The sequence below is a fragment of the Vigna unguiculata genome, chromosome 6 (assembly GCF_004118075.2).
Source record: "Vigna unguiculata cultivar IT97K-499-35 chromosome 6, ASM411807v1, whole genome shotgun sequence".
NCBI lineage: Eukaryota > Viridiplantae > Streptophyta > Magnoliopsida > Fabales > Fabaceae > Vigna > Vigna unguiculata.
The window spans coordinates 30,903,084-30,919,058 of record NC_040284.1 but is presented as its reverse complement, the minus strand read 5'-3'; the positions used below and the strand labels follow the sequence as shown (position 1 = coordinate 30,919,058).

Sequence of the window (15,975 nt, the reverse complement as noted above, 5' to 3'; positions counted from 1 at the left end):
CATATCCCCGCAATAATACATGTCCCCACCATATCTCTATCTCCATTTAAATTATTAAAATATTCATAATTAATTAAATAACTTATATATATATATACTTTTATTTTTTTATTTCTTCTAATTATTTGGTTTGTCATGAAACTTATTCGCATTTCCAATATATTTTTCATCTTATCATAACATTTGTGTAATTATATTAAAATGATGTATGTCAATTAAAAAAATTTATGTCTCACATTTGAATATTTTTATTACTTTTTAATATTTGTATTTATTATATATTTTCTTTTCACATAAGAATGTTTAGTACTTTCAATTTAAGTGTTTAATAACATAAACCTTTCATTTATTAGGTAATATAAAAAAAAGTATTTCCTTAATATTATTCATTTGAAGAACTCTTTTTTCGCTAAAATAATTTTTGTTATTTTTTAACTATTGAGTATATATGTTGATATTTGAAAAGTTTTCTTAGATTTCTAAGGTATTTTTCATCTTAAAGATAAAACTATAAAAGAATCTACGTTCATTGTTTGAAGGATAATGATACTTTAACTTACTTTTTTGACCCACTTTTAACCTATTACTCTTAGATCATCACATCACATTACTATAAAAAATTAAAATAGATAATCTAAGAATGATGAGAATGATAAATTAAAAATGAATCAAAAAAAATGAATTAAAATATCATTTTTCTTGTTTAAAATCAACCGATATCAGAATCATCCTTCCTTTAAACCCTACATTGGGTCGTGCTCTTTTTCACCACAGTATTTAAAAATCCTCGGTCAAAAGGTACTTTTGACCGAGCACTCTACGTCCTCGATCGAGGTTCAAGTGTTTGGTTGCATCATTGCCAAAGGTATTTACAATATGTTTTATTTGTTATTGTGGAAATTATACTCATATATTCATAAATTAAACCAAGATTTTGCCGAAAGTAAATCATTACATCAAAATGGTGTTTCATTGCCAATATGTGTATTAGAAAATTCTGAAGTGATTAGGGAAAGCACTAGTACTTTTGATTGGTGAGAATGGCTTCGGCGTTGAAGCGAAATTTAATATATTAGTTTGAATTTCTAATATTCAACGATTTCCTGTCACTGGAAACTTTTCATTTATATCTGTCAACATATACAAATGTTGTTTTGTAACACGAAATGTCAAGGTAACATTTTCACGTTCCGTAGTTTTTCACGTTTTTGTCCCATAAGGTGATGCCGTCAATGGCTGGTGCCAAACAACAGAACATTTGAGGAAAACCTAAACTGCTAAAGCTGTGTCAACTTCGAATTTTGATGGGAAAGAAAGTGTAAAAAGAATGAGCCTTAGTAAGGCAAACTCTTGGAACTTGTGCTGATGATCAAAGACTTCAATTTAGAAGACTCCCCTGCAGCGTTTGCCCTATGAGTTATTATTTCCATATTCCTGTGCAGACTCTGTTTCACCAAACTCTTCATCATTTTCTTCCCTTCTTTTGCTTCTCTTTGATTTACAGGTGACCCCATCGCAAATCTTGGTGTTTGTGGACCAGAATGTGGCCCCATCTTAGTCTGCCTTTCATCCTTAAACCATTGCAATAGTTTCATTGCTCTCTTTTGAGCCAAAGTGCTGCCCAATAAAACCACTTCAAGAAGCACAGGAACAATCCCTGCCTCTGCCATCTTCTTTCTTTGCAACGAACTTTGATGTGCTAGAATCATTAAAATATACACGGATAACTCTTGGCATTTAGGCTTATCTTCCCATGACAAAATATCAATGAAGGTTTCTGGGACCATTGTGCTGTTCTCTATTGCTTTTTTCCCCATCAAAGTCACTGACAAGTTCCCTAGAGTGGCAAGTGCTTTCTCTGAAATTTCTTTTAACGAGGACGCTTCCAAGAGGATAGGGACCACCCCGCTTGAAACCATAGGTGATGCATTCTCTAAAACAGTTGATAGATTATACAAAGCACTCAAACACGATTGTTTGGTGTCAAAACATGTGTCTGTCTCAAAAATGTGTCTAAGTAATGGGAGAAAGTCTAACGAAGCAAGAGGGAACTGAGTGTTTGCAAGAGATGACAGAGACAAAAGCAACTCTGCCAATTTACTTCTTGTTGATTCATCTACAAGGTCAATATTCTTTGGCAGCTTGCACAATATTCCTGCCTCAACTATCAAAGCCTTGTTCCTGAAGGAAGAAAAACATTTTTCAACTCAGTCAAAGTTAGGTCAGAAACAGATACTACTACCCTACATTTGATAATTGAGTATTAAAGAATAAGAAGGCCAAACCAACTAAATTAAAAACATTATTTATAGCATAGTGAAGTCAATGAGAATCTTGAGTTAATATTTGGGTTGGAAAATGATGTTCAAACAAAAAACATAAAATTGCCTTAAAGATTATAAAGGAATCTGATCAACCACCCTATATTTTATGATAATCTGTAATTTATGAATTTTAGGACAAAAATGTCGCTTCATTATGAACTTTGTCCCCTCTAGCTTATCTAACATCCCAGCAACTCAGTTGATATTTCAGGTTGACTAATTTCTTTCTCATATTAAGTATAGTTAGTTTGTTAACTTTCATCTTCTACAACCTGGTGGAGGATAAATGTAACTCTAAATGGCTACACCCACCCACATGCACATGGTGTCTTTGCCTTTGTTGAAATTATATATTTATCTTTTTAACCCAATGGATATGTACAGAATAATTTGGTTGTGGTTACTGTGGAGTCATGAACCAAACCTTCCAAGACCAATTGCCACTATGTGTACATCAATCTTGTCTTCACCACCAAAAGTCAAAATGAGCGGTTCACAATAACTCCACTCTCACCAGTTTCTTTATAAAATATGATTGCATATTTGTCCATATCAAACAATATGGCAAAAGAGAAGACAACAAAGAGATAAACAATTTTAGTTCTAAGTCCTGCACCTTGACTTCTAGTTAGTGGACCTTAACCAATGCTACAAACCCTGCGTCCTAATTTCTTTATCATTCCTTCTCGCAAAATTTAACTGTTTAACATTTTAGTCATTCATTTTATCTTACTTGTCATTGGATTGACATGTATATACTCAGAGTATATGAATATCTATTTCAGCTACACCCAACAATTTAGACTCTTCGAATTAATCTCATGTAAATTCAATTCAACCAATAAAATCTAAAAAACTTACCAATCAATCACATAGTTTCAGAGTTGAATCAAACACAGAGTTCCACATCAATCTGAATTACACAGATTTTATATTATTGAATTGTTTATTTCTAATCCTTTTGAAATCAAACAAGAAAGTACGACTCTCGAACATTTTTAAACATATTGGTTCATGTGATAATCATTCATAAAAAGAAAGAACATATATGGTGGCAAAACTTACGTGTAAGTTCCATCAGCCAGGTGGACCAACGCCGTCAACGCGGCTCGCCGGCGGCTAGCCACCGGCGACGCCGCCATAGATACCAACACCGGCACCACCCCAAGTTCTGTTATCAACTTTCTGACGTTAACATCTTCCTTGGCTAACTTTTCAATCTCTTTTGCCGCCACTTCCTTCTCTTCCCAGCTTCCAAAGTGAAGCATCTTCACAGTTCTCTGCAACATGATCGCAGAGACTTCTTCTTCCTCCTCCTCTTCAGTCTTCTGCATAACCTGTTCTGTTCCAATATTTTCAGCCTTCTTGTTGTGTTCACCTCTGCTCTTAGCCGCGTCAAAGCGATCGGAGGGATCAAAACGCTTTCTGGTTGCTTTGGATTGGAGAAACCGTCTGATGCGAGCAAAGAACTGAAGCTTTATGTTAGACAACACCCAAATAGAAGAAGATGATGAAGGAGTTGACATGTTTAAGAGGAAGGAGAAAACAAATCAAGATACTGAAGTTTGAAAAAGTGCGCGTATGGGGTTTGGTTCTTATACAACTTAGTTTCTGTTTCTGACTTTGAGACAGAGAGAGAAAAGGAATCTATGAGAGTATTAGAAGAGCTCCACGAACTTAAAAATAAAGGGGAAGCACAGAGCACATGCAGAAAACAGTGCTGTCCCATTTAATGTAATGGTGGATTATGTTATTATGAAACAAGATCTCAAATTATGCATTTATTAAGTAATAGAATTTATGCATCATTTCTTTCATGAAAAAGATTTCCGTACCCGAACTTCACTAGAGACAAGTTGCTAAGTTTATGATTTACGCAGTTGTGACTGTATTCGTGCTAAAATAATACTAACATAAGTGGTTGATAATTTAATTAATTGTAGTTAAATCTGCACAGTTAAAAGTCCATTGTCTATACATTTTGCAGATAAAGAAGTATTTGGTACAATATCACTAACACCAAAGTTGGGTCTTTCTTCAGCAGCGTTTCACAATCTCAACCTAATTAGTGTACAAAGTAGTGGAGATGGCATGTTATATGTTAGTCAAATTCAATTTTGGGGAGCTTGTTGGGTGGAACAATATGGGAACTCTTTGTTCACTGGTCCCAAGTAGCTAGGGTGCATAATATGACTTGGCATTTTATTCATTAAAAAAGACAACAAGTAACTAAATTTAGACTTTGGTTTTTGATGTAAGCCCACGTCCATTGCATGTGAGAATCAGGGAGACCCAGCCTATCTGTTCCCTCATGGAACCATAAAATTTGGGTGCAGTGCACACGCGACAACATTAATGTCACTTAATATATCTCTTCGTGATCCTTCATTGGCTGCACAATCTGATCTGGATCGGTGGCTGTGATATTCTCACATGCATGGAGATTAATCATCCCAAGTTTCCCTTCCATGAAGGGTGGAGGAAGAAGAGCAGTGTCATTCATTAATTTTGTGGATTCCTTTCTCAATTATACGATTCTCAAAATGCAATTAACTTGAATAAAACCCCTCATTTTTTATTATTAAAATTCATTTAAAACCATATGCAGTTCATAGATGTATCATAGAGATTTGAGCTGAAAGAATATGTACCTATGCTGGTGGAATTCTCCGAGAAATAGCCAGGTAATCATTCATTAAAGAGCATCTTCATTGACAAGTTCAAAAAATAAAAGAGAAAATACTATTCTTTTAGTTTGATGTCGGCATTAAGGTATTTGAGTGATATACATATAAACTATAGTTTATGTCATATACTTTGTTGTACCATTAGCCTGCAATTAAGTCATCACCAATTTAGACCCACGAAATGATATCAGTGATAAACATTGGTATCATGGTATTGCTTATTTGGGTGGGGAGAAAGAGATATATCTGAGACTTTGATGGCTCTGACATTTCCATGTCGGAGTGCACTACAAATTTGTATCCATATATGTGAATTGCAGGCACTGAAGTTTCCCACGTGTGAAGGAAGCACCCCATTCATCATTACCGGTTACACATTTTCGTTTTGAGTTTGGCTTTGTGACAGTGCTAATATGATGTGTGCCACTCCCAGAACTACCGTAGTACCAAAATCATTTGTTTCTTACTGCCACGAACTGTAAATTGATGTCTGTTTGCACACAATTTGGTTACTTTTCCAAATGTATGCAAATGCTCGGAATCTAATGTTACTGTGTGCTTGTGCGCAAATGTGTTTTGTACGCAAGGTAAAATACGCAAATAGCAATGTTATTCATTACATAAGTTGTTTGTTTTTTAGCGCTTTCAGTCAAATTCTTATCAACTCGCCAAGTAAAATTCAAACATCACATAAAAATAATAATATAACAATAAATTAACACAGGTGATTATGTTAAAAATTCAAGTGTTATATTCAAATTCGTGTTCTCAACTCGTAAAATCAGTGTTTCCTGAGGTTATTTAAAACTTGAATTCCAAGTAAAAAAATTTTGCGCCCATAGAGGAATCTCTTGCTGGGAATTGCACGTAAGTTCTTGTGAAGTTCAACAAGATTCCAAAATGTAACGTGTCTGCTTGTAGAGCATGTGAAGACGTATATGTATGGTGACGAAGATGGTGATGCATAATTGCATAGTATTTCTCAATGAAGCTAGTGATTGAATTGAAGGATTGAGGAGATATTTCATCAATAATGACCATTGTCCAAATGATGGAACACAACACTAGTACCAGAGGAACACAAACGTGTCACACACATTAACCTATTTTTATTATTGTTTGATTTAAACCAGACTATGAAGGATTTTCCACTTTTCAGAATCATCTATTTCCACCCGTGACCAAGTAGAGATAAATGATTGAATGCAGTAATTCACAAAACGATAAAGATAAAAAACAATATTGTATTATTATGATTTTTTATTTATTGAAACTGTTAAACTTAAAAGATGGCTGCATAGGTTTTGGTATACTTCTAGAAATATCAGTCCTCAACTGTATGGCCGTTACTTTTGCAGTAAAATAAGAAACATCATCATATCATACAAATAGTATAAATTCAATGAAGGATGAAAAGTACAATACCCTAAAAAGGATCACGAGTATATAAATATGTGGCTACATTTTTGTTTAACCCAATATTTTGAAACTGTTGACACATGTGAATCTTTGTTCTTTTTCCTAGCTTAAAAACAGAGTGCTGATGTGTTAAATTCCTTTTGTAAGGTAATTTATTGGGCACATCTTTATTGGTTAACGCAACTCCATACCAACACCAGAAGTTAGATCCATGGATAGAGCTTCACGGATTATAAACATGTGGCTATGAGACCTTGTTGCATCAATCACAGCACCACATGAGTGAACAGGGATTTTGTGATCAGTCATCACACGTGGGACTCAAGTTGATGATACCGTTTTGGATTTGTCCTCACACGTGTGGATAACTGAGAATTTTTGGGAGTCAAAATGGGCGCCCCACTAATGAAATGTCATTAATTTAAGAAAGTGGGAGGTTTTGCACAAGCTTCACAAGTGCAGTGCCACCAAAGGGATGATAAAGAATTTGATAGGTCGATTACATTTATGGTCAAGTTTATCCAATGATGGCTCTTCAGACCCACAAAGACAAAAAGGGTAAAAGACCCACAAGGACAAAATATATTAGTTTTCGCACGGCTAGGAGGCATAATGCTTTTTGCATTATTATTATGATTATTAGCTCTTAAATTGAAAACCGAGATGCTCTAAATCGTAAAACCCCATCATGTGCCGAATTCACGAAGGTTCTTGTACGCTACTGTTAGTTTGAACTTGTTTATAACAATAGAGCACCACGTATTCCAAGTACCTTTGCAAGAGTTTGCCTAACCAATTCACCAAATTTCTATAAAAATGCAAAAATATATATACAAAAACAAAAAGTTGCACCAGCCGGGAATCGAACCCGGGTCTGTACCGTGGCAGGGTACTATTCTACCACTAGACCACTGGTGCTTTGTTTAAAATATGAAATAATTTTTTATTTGCCATAGCTTTAGTTTAACCACAACAACTCCATATGAATTCTATGAATTCTGAGGATAGAGTTTATCTCGCATTTTAAATTCGATCATATGAATAAAATATTACCTGATTATTTACAGATTTACAACTGACTGTTAAAGTTCAATATGTGTATGTCTGTTAAAGATCATGATTGAAAGAATATTTCTACACCAACTAGGTAGGTAATATAATGTATTTTGTGAGTTTGATTAGCCTATACATGAAAATTTGTACTTCAATTATATTTGTAATTTTTAAAAGATTTTTTCTTTATTTACAAGCACCTATAATTTGGAGACAAAAAATGTGATTTGATTAGATTTATAAATACTGATTATGTACGTAAACTATATGATAGAAAACAAGTACTTATTTCAAATCTATGCTTGGAACATGCACATTTCATGGTCTTTTAAAAAGCAACATATAATTACTTGTACTAAAACTAAATTTATTACAACTACAAATTGTGTTTGTCAAGCCATATTAGTTAAGGAAAGATATTGAATGAATACATTTCAAGTAAATAAAGGCTTCTGCAATTTTTAATGACGATAAGTTAACAATCAAATTATCAAAAAAATCCAATCTTACTCAGAAGTAAAGCACAGAGAATAAATTATTGATCTAGTTCATTCCAAAAATTAAGGTCAACTCATCATGACATATTCACCAAGACTTAATTATTCTTGAAGTTTAAAGAGCTGCTAAATGAGGTATTATATATGGTCTTTGATGAGTTAAAAAAATGTGAATGAAGAAAAAAATTCATTTGAAAAATTAATCCTATCATTTTAATATGAATAATTCAAATTAAATTGCATTTCGTGTACGAATACGATATTTTATTATCAAAACAACAAGAAAATATATTATTTATTATACCATTTTATTTACATTTATATTTATTATTATTATCTTTATATATTCTTTTATTGAAAGCATAATGGATTGTAAACAAATATCTTTTAAATAAATATTTCTTTTATGTTTTCTTATTAAACTGGATACGTATATTAGGTAAATGCAACTATTAATTATGCAATTAGCCAATGAGGTATGAATATGTTCATTGCTAATTATACATTTCACTTTTGTGGTTTTGATTTCCTGATTGACCCAGCAACCTCAAACTAGTGAGAGAGTAGCATAATTATTAAAGGCCATAAAAAGAAGAGAGAAAAAACAGGGTCAAAACAACAATAATTTTAACAATGAACCACAACCTCACATTAAACTCACCCCATGGGTATAAAACGCAATCACCTCTTCCTCCTCTTCACCAACATCTTCATCTTCATCTGAAATAAAACAATAAACATTATTCGCAATGGCAAAGTTTTCGATCATCATCCTTGCCTCCGCCCTTTGCTTATTATCGTTGCTGGGGTCGGCTTGTGCCAAAGACCGATTCTTTGTAGAGGGAGTTGTTTACTGTGACACATGTCGTGTTCAGTTCCTGACTAGGATGTCTGAGTTCTTGGAAGGTGCGACTGTGCGTGTGATGTGCTCACAAGTTGACAATGCAAAGAACGTGACATTCGACAAAGAAACAACGACAAATGCATTGGGAGCTTACAAAATGGAGGTGGACGGAGACCACGAGGAAGACACCTGTGAGGTGACCCTTGTGAAGAGCCCAAGGGCAGATTGCAGTGAGGTTGACAAAGAGTCTCACCTTGAACAGGCTGCCAGAATCAGCATCACCAAGAACAGTGGAATCGTCTCCAATCTCCGTCAGCCTAACCCTCTTGGATTCCTCAAGAAGGATCGTCTCCCTGGTTGCGCAGACCTCTTCAAAGAGCTTGGAATCAACGAAGATGGCACCCCCATCCCCTAAACAACTCCTTCAATCCAACCTCTTCAACAATATTCAAACCCTTGTTCCTGGAGCAACAAAATTTTTAATTAAGTCTAAGTTAGGTCAGAAACAAATACTACTACTCTAGATTTGGTATTTCTCAAAGTCATCATAAGTTATGGCTGCAAATTTACTCTCAACCAGCATTCCACCTTGTTCAGTGCACTTTTTCTCCTTTTGATAGGGATTGGTGCAATTTGAGTAATAAAGAATAAGAAGATTTGATAAACTAAGTTAAAAACATTATTTGTAGCATGGTGAAGTCAATGAGAATCTAAGTTAATATTTATGTTGGAAAATGATGGTCAAACAAAAAAACATAAAATTTCCTTAAAGGTCGTAAAGGAATTTGATTAATCACCTTATATTTTATGATAATCTATAATTTATGAATGTTAGGACAAAAATGTTGCTTCATTGTTAACTTTATCCCCTCTAGCTTATATAACATTCTTGCAACTCAGTTCTCATATACTTAGATTGTTAACTTTAATCTTTTATAGCATATGGGAGGATAAAGGTAACTTTAACCGGCTACACTCACTCACATGATGCCTTTGTTGAAATCAGTTATTTTTTTGAAAAATGTATTTTTTTTTTATTACATTAGATGTATCACTTGACAATTCACTTTTAAGAATATTTTAGTTATTAAAAAATTATTTTTTGTATTTATAAAAAAATAATAACTAAATGGTAAAATAATAAATGTAAATGTGTGTAGAAATTTGTGGGATGTATTTTTTCAACATTATGAAAATGTTGTGAACAATTTGGTTGTGGTTACTATATATTCATAAACCAAACCCGCCGAGGCAAATGGCTTATACATCAATCTTGTCTTCCTCACCCTAAAGCCCAAACGAGCAGTTCAAAATCACTCCACTCTCACCCTTTTTTTATAAAATACTAGTGGACTTTCTTTTATTTTAACAAAATCTAATTAAATTATAAAACAGTTTTTATTATATAAATAATTTTTTACTATAAATAATTATTTGAATTCAAAAAATAGTTATTAAAAAGATAAAATTAAAAAATATTTTTTCATTATAAATAATTATTCGAATTTGAAAAAAAAAATAGTTTTAAAATGATACAGATGAATAAGAAAATGTAGACATAAAAAAGATGAATCTCTTTATTTAATAATAGTAAATGTATATAATATGAATGATTTTTTTTTCATACCAAACAATGTGGTAAAAGAGAAGATAACAAAATGATAAATAATTTCTCACTTAAATATTTATTTGATTTCTATTTTTGTTATTTTTTGTTTAATTTGGTCTTTATTTTGGTTCAGTATTTTATTGGATCATAATTTTCATCAATTTTTACAATTTTTTGTCAATTTGATTTTTTTATTAATAGTGTTTAAATTTAAATGGTTAACGTTTGTGAACAGTACATGTTATGTGTCAGTATATGGTATTTTTTTTTTATTCTTTCTTTACTTTTTTTAATTTAAAATATTTCACATGTTAAGTCAACATTGTGTCATGTATCACATGTCTGTTAATAGTTATGTCATTGTTTTTTGTTTAATTTAGTTCTTATATTCGTTATTTTTGTTTAATTCAATTCTAATTTTAATTAAATAACGTAATTTTGTCCCTTCGAATTAAAATCAAATTTTATTTGTGTATAAATTTTATTTTAATATTTTTGTTAAACCTGACATTTGTATTAATTGTTTTTAAAATTCAATAATAAATTATTATATTTAATTATAAACTAAATATAATTTTTAGATTCAATTATTAAATAGAATATAATAATTATAATATTATTAGAATATAATTAACAATTTTTTTCTTCTAATAATTATATTCTTAATATACTAATATTTATAAAATTAATATTTAAAATTATTATAAATGTTATAAATATTTAAAAAATTAAATTTAAGGTTTATTTGTCATTTAAAAATATTGTAAATATTAAATTTATGTTTTACTTGATATTTAAAAATATTAAAAATATTAAAAATATTTTAGAAATATTAAATCGGATCTGTACCGTGGCAAAATATTATTTTACCATTGGACCACTGGTGCTTTATTCAAAAGATATAATAATTTTGTTATTTGTACCGATTAAGTTTAACCAGAACATGAAATCTGAGGATAAACTTTATCATATGATTAAAAGATTACCTGCTATTAACAGATTTACAACTGACTCACATGTCTAATAATATCAATATGAAACGTTTTTGGAATTCAGAACTTTATATTTTGGTGCAGGATTATAACAAATATTCAACTATCAACACAATCTAGGACAAACAAGACAACTATCATCTATCGTATCAGTTTTGTCATGCCCAATTATTATAATAATTACTTCAACACAAATACATTTGGAGGAATTAACAAATAAACTTTTGACAAATAAAATAATTTGTTTATATTTGACTTTACAGGAAAAATCGGCAAGTGTAAATAATTTGTTTATATTTAATTTAAAATTTTAAGATAATAAATCTATATTTCTTTTACTTATACATTATTTATTTTACTCATTTTTAACTATTATGTTACTTTCTAACTCATCTTAAAATAAACGTTATTTAAAGCATAATCTCGATATTAGTTATTAAAAATAGAAAATTTTATCTTTATATGATTTTTTCTATTTTTCTATATTTCAATAAAAATGATATAATCTTTTAAAAGATACATTAGAAACTGCTAAGTATTATAGGAAGTAATAAGTCCTATTAAGTCTTTTAAACTTCAAAAATAACTTCCATTTAAAAAGCTTTTGTGAACATGTCGATCTTGACTTTTGAAATGAACTAGATCAATAGCTTTTTCTTTGCAAAGATTTCTTAACAAATAAAATTTAATATTAAAATAATTTTCTTCCATGTAACCGGATATTTTAACAATTTGATAGTTAAGTTATTGCTAAAAAAATTGTAGTAGCCTTTATTTACTTAATTCGTAATTATTGAAATTAAATTGCATATCATATTTATATAAGGATACATTAGATCTAGAACTGTCAACATGGGATGGAATCCGCGAGTCAACTTGGTTCACCACGGGTTTGGTCAGGTTGAGTTGAAATTTTTTTACAAATTTCAATGCGGGTTGATTTTTGACTGGGCTCATCCGGATTGAACCCGTGGTGAGCCGGGTTGACTCACCAACCCGCAGATAAAAGGGTCACACAAGTGTTTTTTTTTTATTATTAAGTTGGGTTTTACATTTGGGTCATGTTAGGTTGTATTTTTATCCAACACATAAATAATTTGTATTTTTTTTATTTTGGTTTGCATTTGGATTGTATTAAAGTTTATTTAGATTTTAATTAGAATTACAATTTAATTTTGACTGAAAAAAATAAAAAAATTGTATTTTTTTTAATGAAGTGAACCCATGAGCCAACTCGTTTAACCCGTCAACCCGTGGTGGGCCGGGCAGGATTCGAATTTTTTTGCCTTGCTAAAAAGTGAGCCGAATTGGGTTGACTCACTAAATCATCAACCGTGGTGGGTCGAGCCAGGTCAGACCGAATTACCCGTTTTGACAGCTCTTTAGATCTAGACACAAAGAAAATATATATTATTTTATACCTCCCTTTTCATTTTATATACCCACTTTATAATTAAATATATTATTATTATTATTATTATTATTTTATATACCTCCTATTTTATTTATATTTATTATGTTAATATATTATTTCAATATTGGAACTACATTTAAAAGAAAAATCGATTGTAAACAAACATCTCTTACATCATTATTTCTTTTTCTATTTTTAAATTTAAAAGTGGATATCGTCTTCATTGCTAATAATACATTTCACATTTGTGGTTTTGATTTTCTATTTGACCTAGCAACCTCAAACTAGTTCGAGAGTACCATAATTGTAAACAAAGCTTAAAATAAAGGAGCAAAAGTCGGATCAAAACCATGTTTCAAGCGTAGACAAATATAGGATGAACCGCATGTATAAAAAGCAATCCTCTCTTCTTCCTCTATCATCAACATCTTCATCTGCATCTAATTCTCATCTAAACCAATAACCAGTATTCGCAATGGCAAAGTCCTCAGTCATCGTCCTTGCCTCCGCCCTCTGCTTCTTATCCTTCCTAGGCTCAACCTGTGCCAAAGATCGGTTCTTTGTAGAGGGAGTTGTTTACTGTGACACATGTCGTGTTCAGTTCCTGACGAAGATGTCTGAGTTTCTAGAAGGTGCGACTGTGCGTGTGATGTGCTCACAGGTAGACAACGCAAAGAATGTGACATTCAACAAAGAAACAACGACAAGTGCAATTGGAGCTTACAAAATGGAGGTGGACGGAGACCACGAGGAAGACACCTGTGAGGTGATCCTTGTGAAGAGCCCAAGAGCAGATTGCAATGAGGTTGACAAAGAGGCTCACCTCCAACAAGCTGCCAGAATCAGCATCACCAAGAACAATGGAATCGTCTCCAACATTCGCCAGGCTAACCCTCTCGGATTCCTCAAGAAGGACCGTCTCCCTGGCTGCATGGACCTCTTTAAAGAGCTTGGAATCAACGAAGATGGCACTCCCATCCCCAGTGTCTGAACAAACCCTCCAATATCCAACCATAACAAAACAAAACCTCATGCGTCGGATACATCAAAAACATGCCTAGGTATCACTGTTAGGTTTTGTTCCTGCTGCTATGGCTGAAGAAGGGCTCTTCATGTTTTTTTTCCATCCCTTTTATATATTTATTTAATTTAATAATCAAGATGTTTGCTTAATAGTAATAGTAATGTGTTAGTTTGGCCTTCGGATGAGTTTTTCTACACCATCCTTTGCCTTGTAATACTCTCTCATTTTCTAATTCCACCCACTTTATTTCTATAAATTCCCTTTCCTCTGCTGCATGGAATCAACCAACTTCTTTTTATTTCAGCTACATACAGGATTTCTAAAAAATCACCTTTAATGAGCTGTCTCTCTTTTTTTTTTTTTTTTGTCATTCAAGTCACTGCTGAATTTTATTAAAATAATAAGGAAACTCAGTTCCAGTTTAATTTTAGAAAAATAATTAATAATAAATTACAGATAAGGAAAACAAAATATAATTTTATACAGGTAGAGAGAATTGATAGATATTGATGAGATGTTTAAAATAATAGGTGTTGACAAATTGATACTGTGAATTAATTTGGCATTTACATGTTTCTTTGGAATAAGAAACTAAGTAACGTGTAAAGAGTTGGCGTTGCATATTTGGGTTTGCCAAGAAAACATCTTTGTTTTGCCAAGATGGGCCTTTGTGATTTGATGCACATGGTGCTCCATTTTGTGTTGGGCCATCTTTGCTGGATACGGGGCTTCTTCCTCATCTCCGTACTTTTTACCTGCAACTCCATATATTTGAAAAAAAAAATGATTTTTTTCGTTTTTTTATTGTAAGATTATATACATTTTAATTCTACAATTTAAAATACAAAATAAAGAAAGGATTTCGGATTGTAGTATTCGAAATATAAATTTTGAATTTTAGGTTATACAATCTGAAATTTATATTTCTTTTATTTTAGATTGTAAATTTTGGAAAGCAAAATAAAATATATATTTCATATTGAAATGAAAAATAAAAAAATATTTTCAATTGTACAATACAAAATAAAGTTTAGTAAGAAAATTAGTGAAAAGAAACTGAAACAACATGTTTTAGAACACTATAAGAAAAGTCTTAAATAATAACCAATTTTATTGATCAAAATTTGTTAATCATTATAGTAACTAATTTAAATATTAATTTAAAAAATAAAAAATTATTAGTTATTAAAATAGTCACTATTATGAATAAAAAATTGATCGTTAAATTGGTTATTAATTAAATATAAACTAATTTAGGAACTAATTTCTTTCGTAGTTAAAACCATGGTATTTAATATTTAGTGACCAATTTATATTCTAATTCATTTGGTAATCAAAATCTTGGTGGCTAAATTTTGGAAACTATTTATAATTTTTTATTCATAATAGTTACTATTTTAGTAACAAATAATTTTTTATTTATAAATTACTATTTAAATTGATTACTATAGTGACTAACAATTTATTGTCACTAAAATTATTTGTTAATAGAGGATTTCTTGTAATGAAGGCCACTTTGGGGTTTCCATGGATGGTTTCCATCATGCTCATTTAGGTGGAGTGTAAAAAATAAAATAATTTTAGTATGTAGGTAGAGTAATTTGATATATAAATTATAAAAAAAAATATTTTAACATGTATATATACGTTGTAATTAAGCTTAATTACTAATTTGATCTCAAATCGGAGAGGATAAAATTGGATCGTTAAAAAAAGAAAAAAGAAATAGGACTAAATTGAATAAAAAATTGATAAAGAGATCAAATTGAACATTTTCAAAAGATTGAATAACTAAATTGAACCAAAAAATAATAAGAGGAGAGTCATTGTTTAAAAAAGTCTATCCTAGCGAAAGTTCTTGGACATTCTGTTCCACCCGTTATCGGGCCATCAACGGACTACCCATTAATTTCTAGTCTCACTCACGAGATGTATATACCTCGGCGTGAGAGGGTGTATTGAAAGTTCCACATCTACTAAAGATAAGGCAATTTCATAATATATAAGTGAGATGCAAACCTCACCTTAAAAACCGGTTAGAGGAATAAATCACTAATTAAGCCTTAAAATTAAGTAATTTTTCTACCCCTAGTAATTTTAAAAAATTTAATA

General features: G+C 31.2%; 3 protein-coding genes and 1 non-coding gene across 4 annotated transcripts; 2 read left to right on the top strand and 2 right to left on the bottom strand.

The window, feature by feature from the left end:
* Window positions 1-1,104: 1,104 nt before the first annotated feature.
* LOC114186899 (U-box domain-containing protein 7) lies at window positions 1,105-4,114 on the bottom strand. Its single transcript, XM_028074970.1, has 2 exons — window positions 3,390-4,114; window positions 1,105-2,181 (listed from the first exon to the last, which is right to left on the bottom strand). Exons 1-2 carry the CDS (start codon window positions 3,848-3,850, stop codon window positions 1,335-1,337), a joined length of 1,308 nt encoding a protein of 435 aa, XP_027930771.1. The 5' UTR covers window positions 3,851-4,114; the 3' UTR covers window positions 1,105-1,334.
* A 3,163-nt stretch (window positions 4,115-7,277) lies between these two features.
* TRNAG-GCC lies at window positions 7,278-7,348 on the bottom strand. Its single transcript has one exon. It is a non-coding gene; the product is annotated as a tRNA-Gly (tRNA).
* A 1,345-nt stretch (window positions 7,349-8,693) lies between these two features.
* LOC114189129 (olee1-like protein) lies at window positions 8,694-9,548 on the top strand. Its single transcript, XM_028077838.1, has one exon. It carries the CDS (start codon window positions 8,730-8,732, stop codon window positions 9,237-9,239), a length of 510 nt encoding a protein of 169 aa, XP_027933639.1. The 5' UTR covers window positions 8,694-8,729; the 3' UTR covers window positions 9,240-9,548.
* Window positions 9,549-13,272: 3,724 nt separating this feature from the next.
* Window positions 13,273-14,136, top strand: LOC114189172 (olee1-like protein). Its single transcript, XM_028077876.1, has one exon. It carries the CDS (start codon window positions 13,315-13,317, stop codon window positions 13,828-13,830), a length of 516 nt encoding a protein of 171 aa, XP_027933677.1. The 5' UTR covers window positions 13,273-13,314; the 3' UTR covers window positions 13,831-14,136.
* Window positions 14,137-15,975: the final 1,839 nt, after the last annotated feature.

Coding starts and splice junctions, on each gene's coding strand:
- LOC114186899 (XM_028074970.1), bottom strand. CDS start 3,850: ATGTCAACTCCTTCATCATCTTCTTCTATTTGGGTGTTGTCTAACATA. Junction 2,182..3,389: donor CTGGCTGATGGAACTTACAC/GTAAGTTTTGCC, acceptor TTCTTCCTTCAG/GAACAAGGCTTTGATAGTTG.
- LOC114189129 (XM_028077838.1), top strand. CDS start 8,730: ATGGCAAAGTTTTCGATCATCATCCTTGCCTCCGCCCTTTGCTTATTA.
- LOC114189172 (XM_028077876.1), top strand. CDS start 13,315: ATGGCAAAGTCCTCAGTCATCGTCCTTGCCTCCGCCCTCTGCTTCTTA.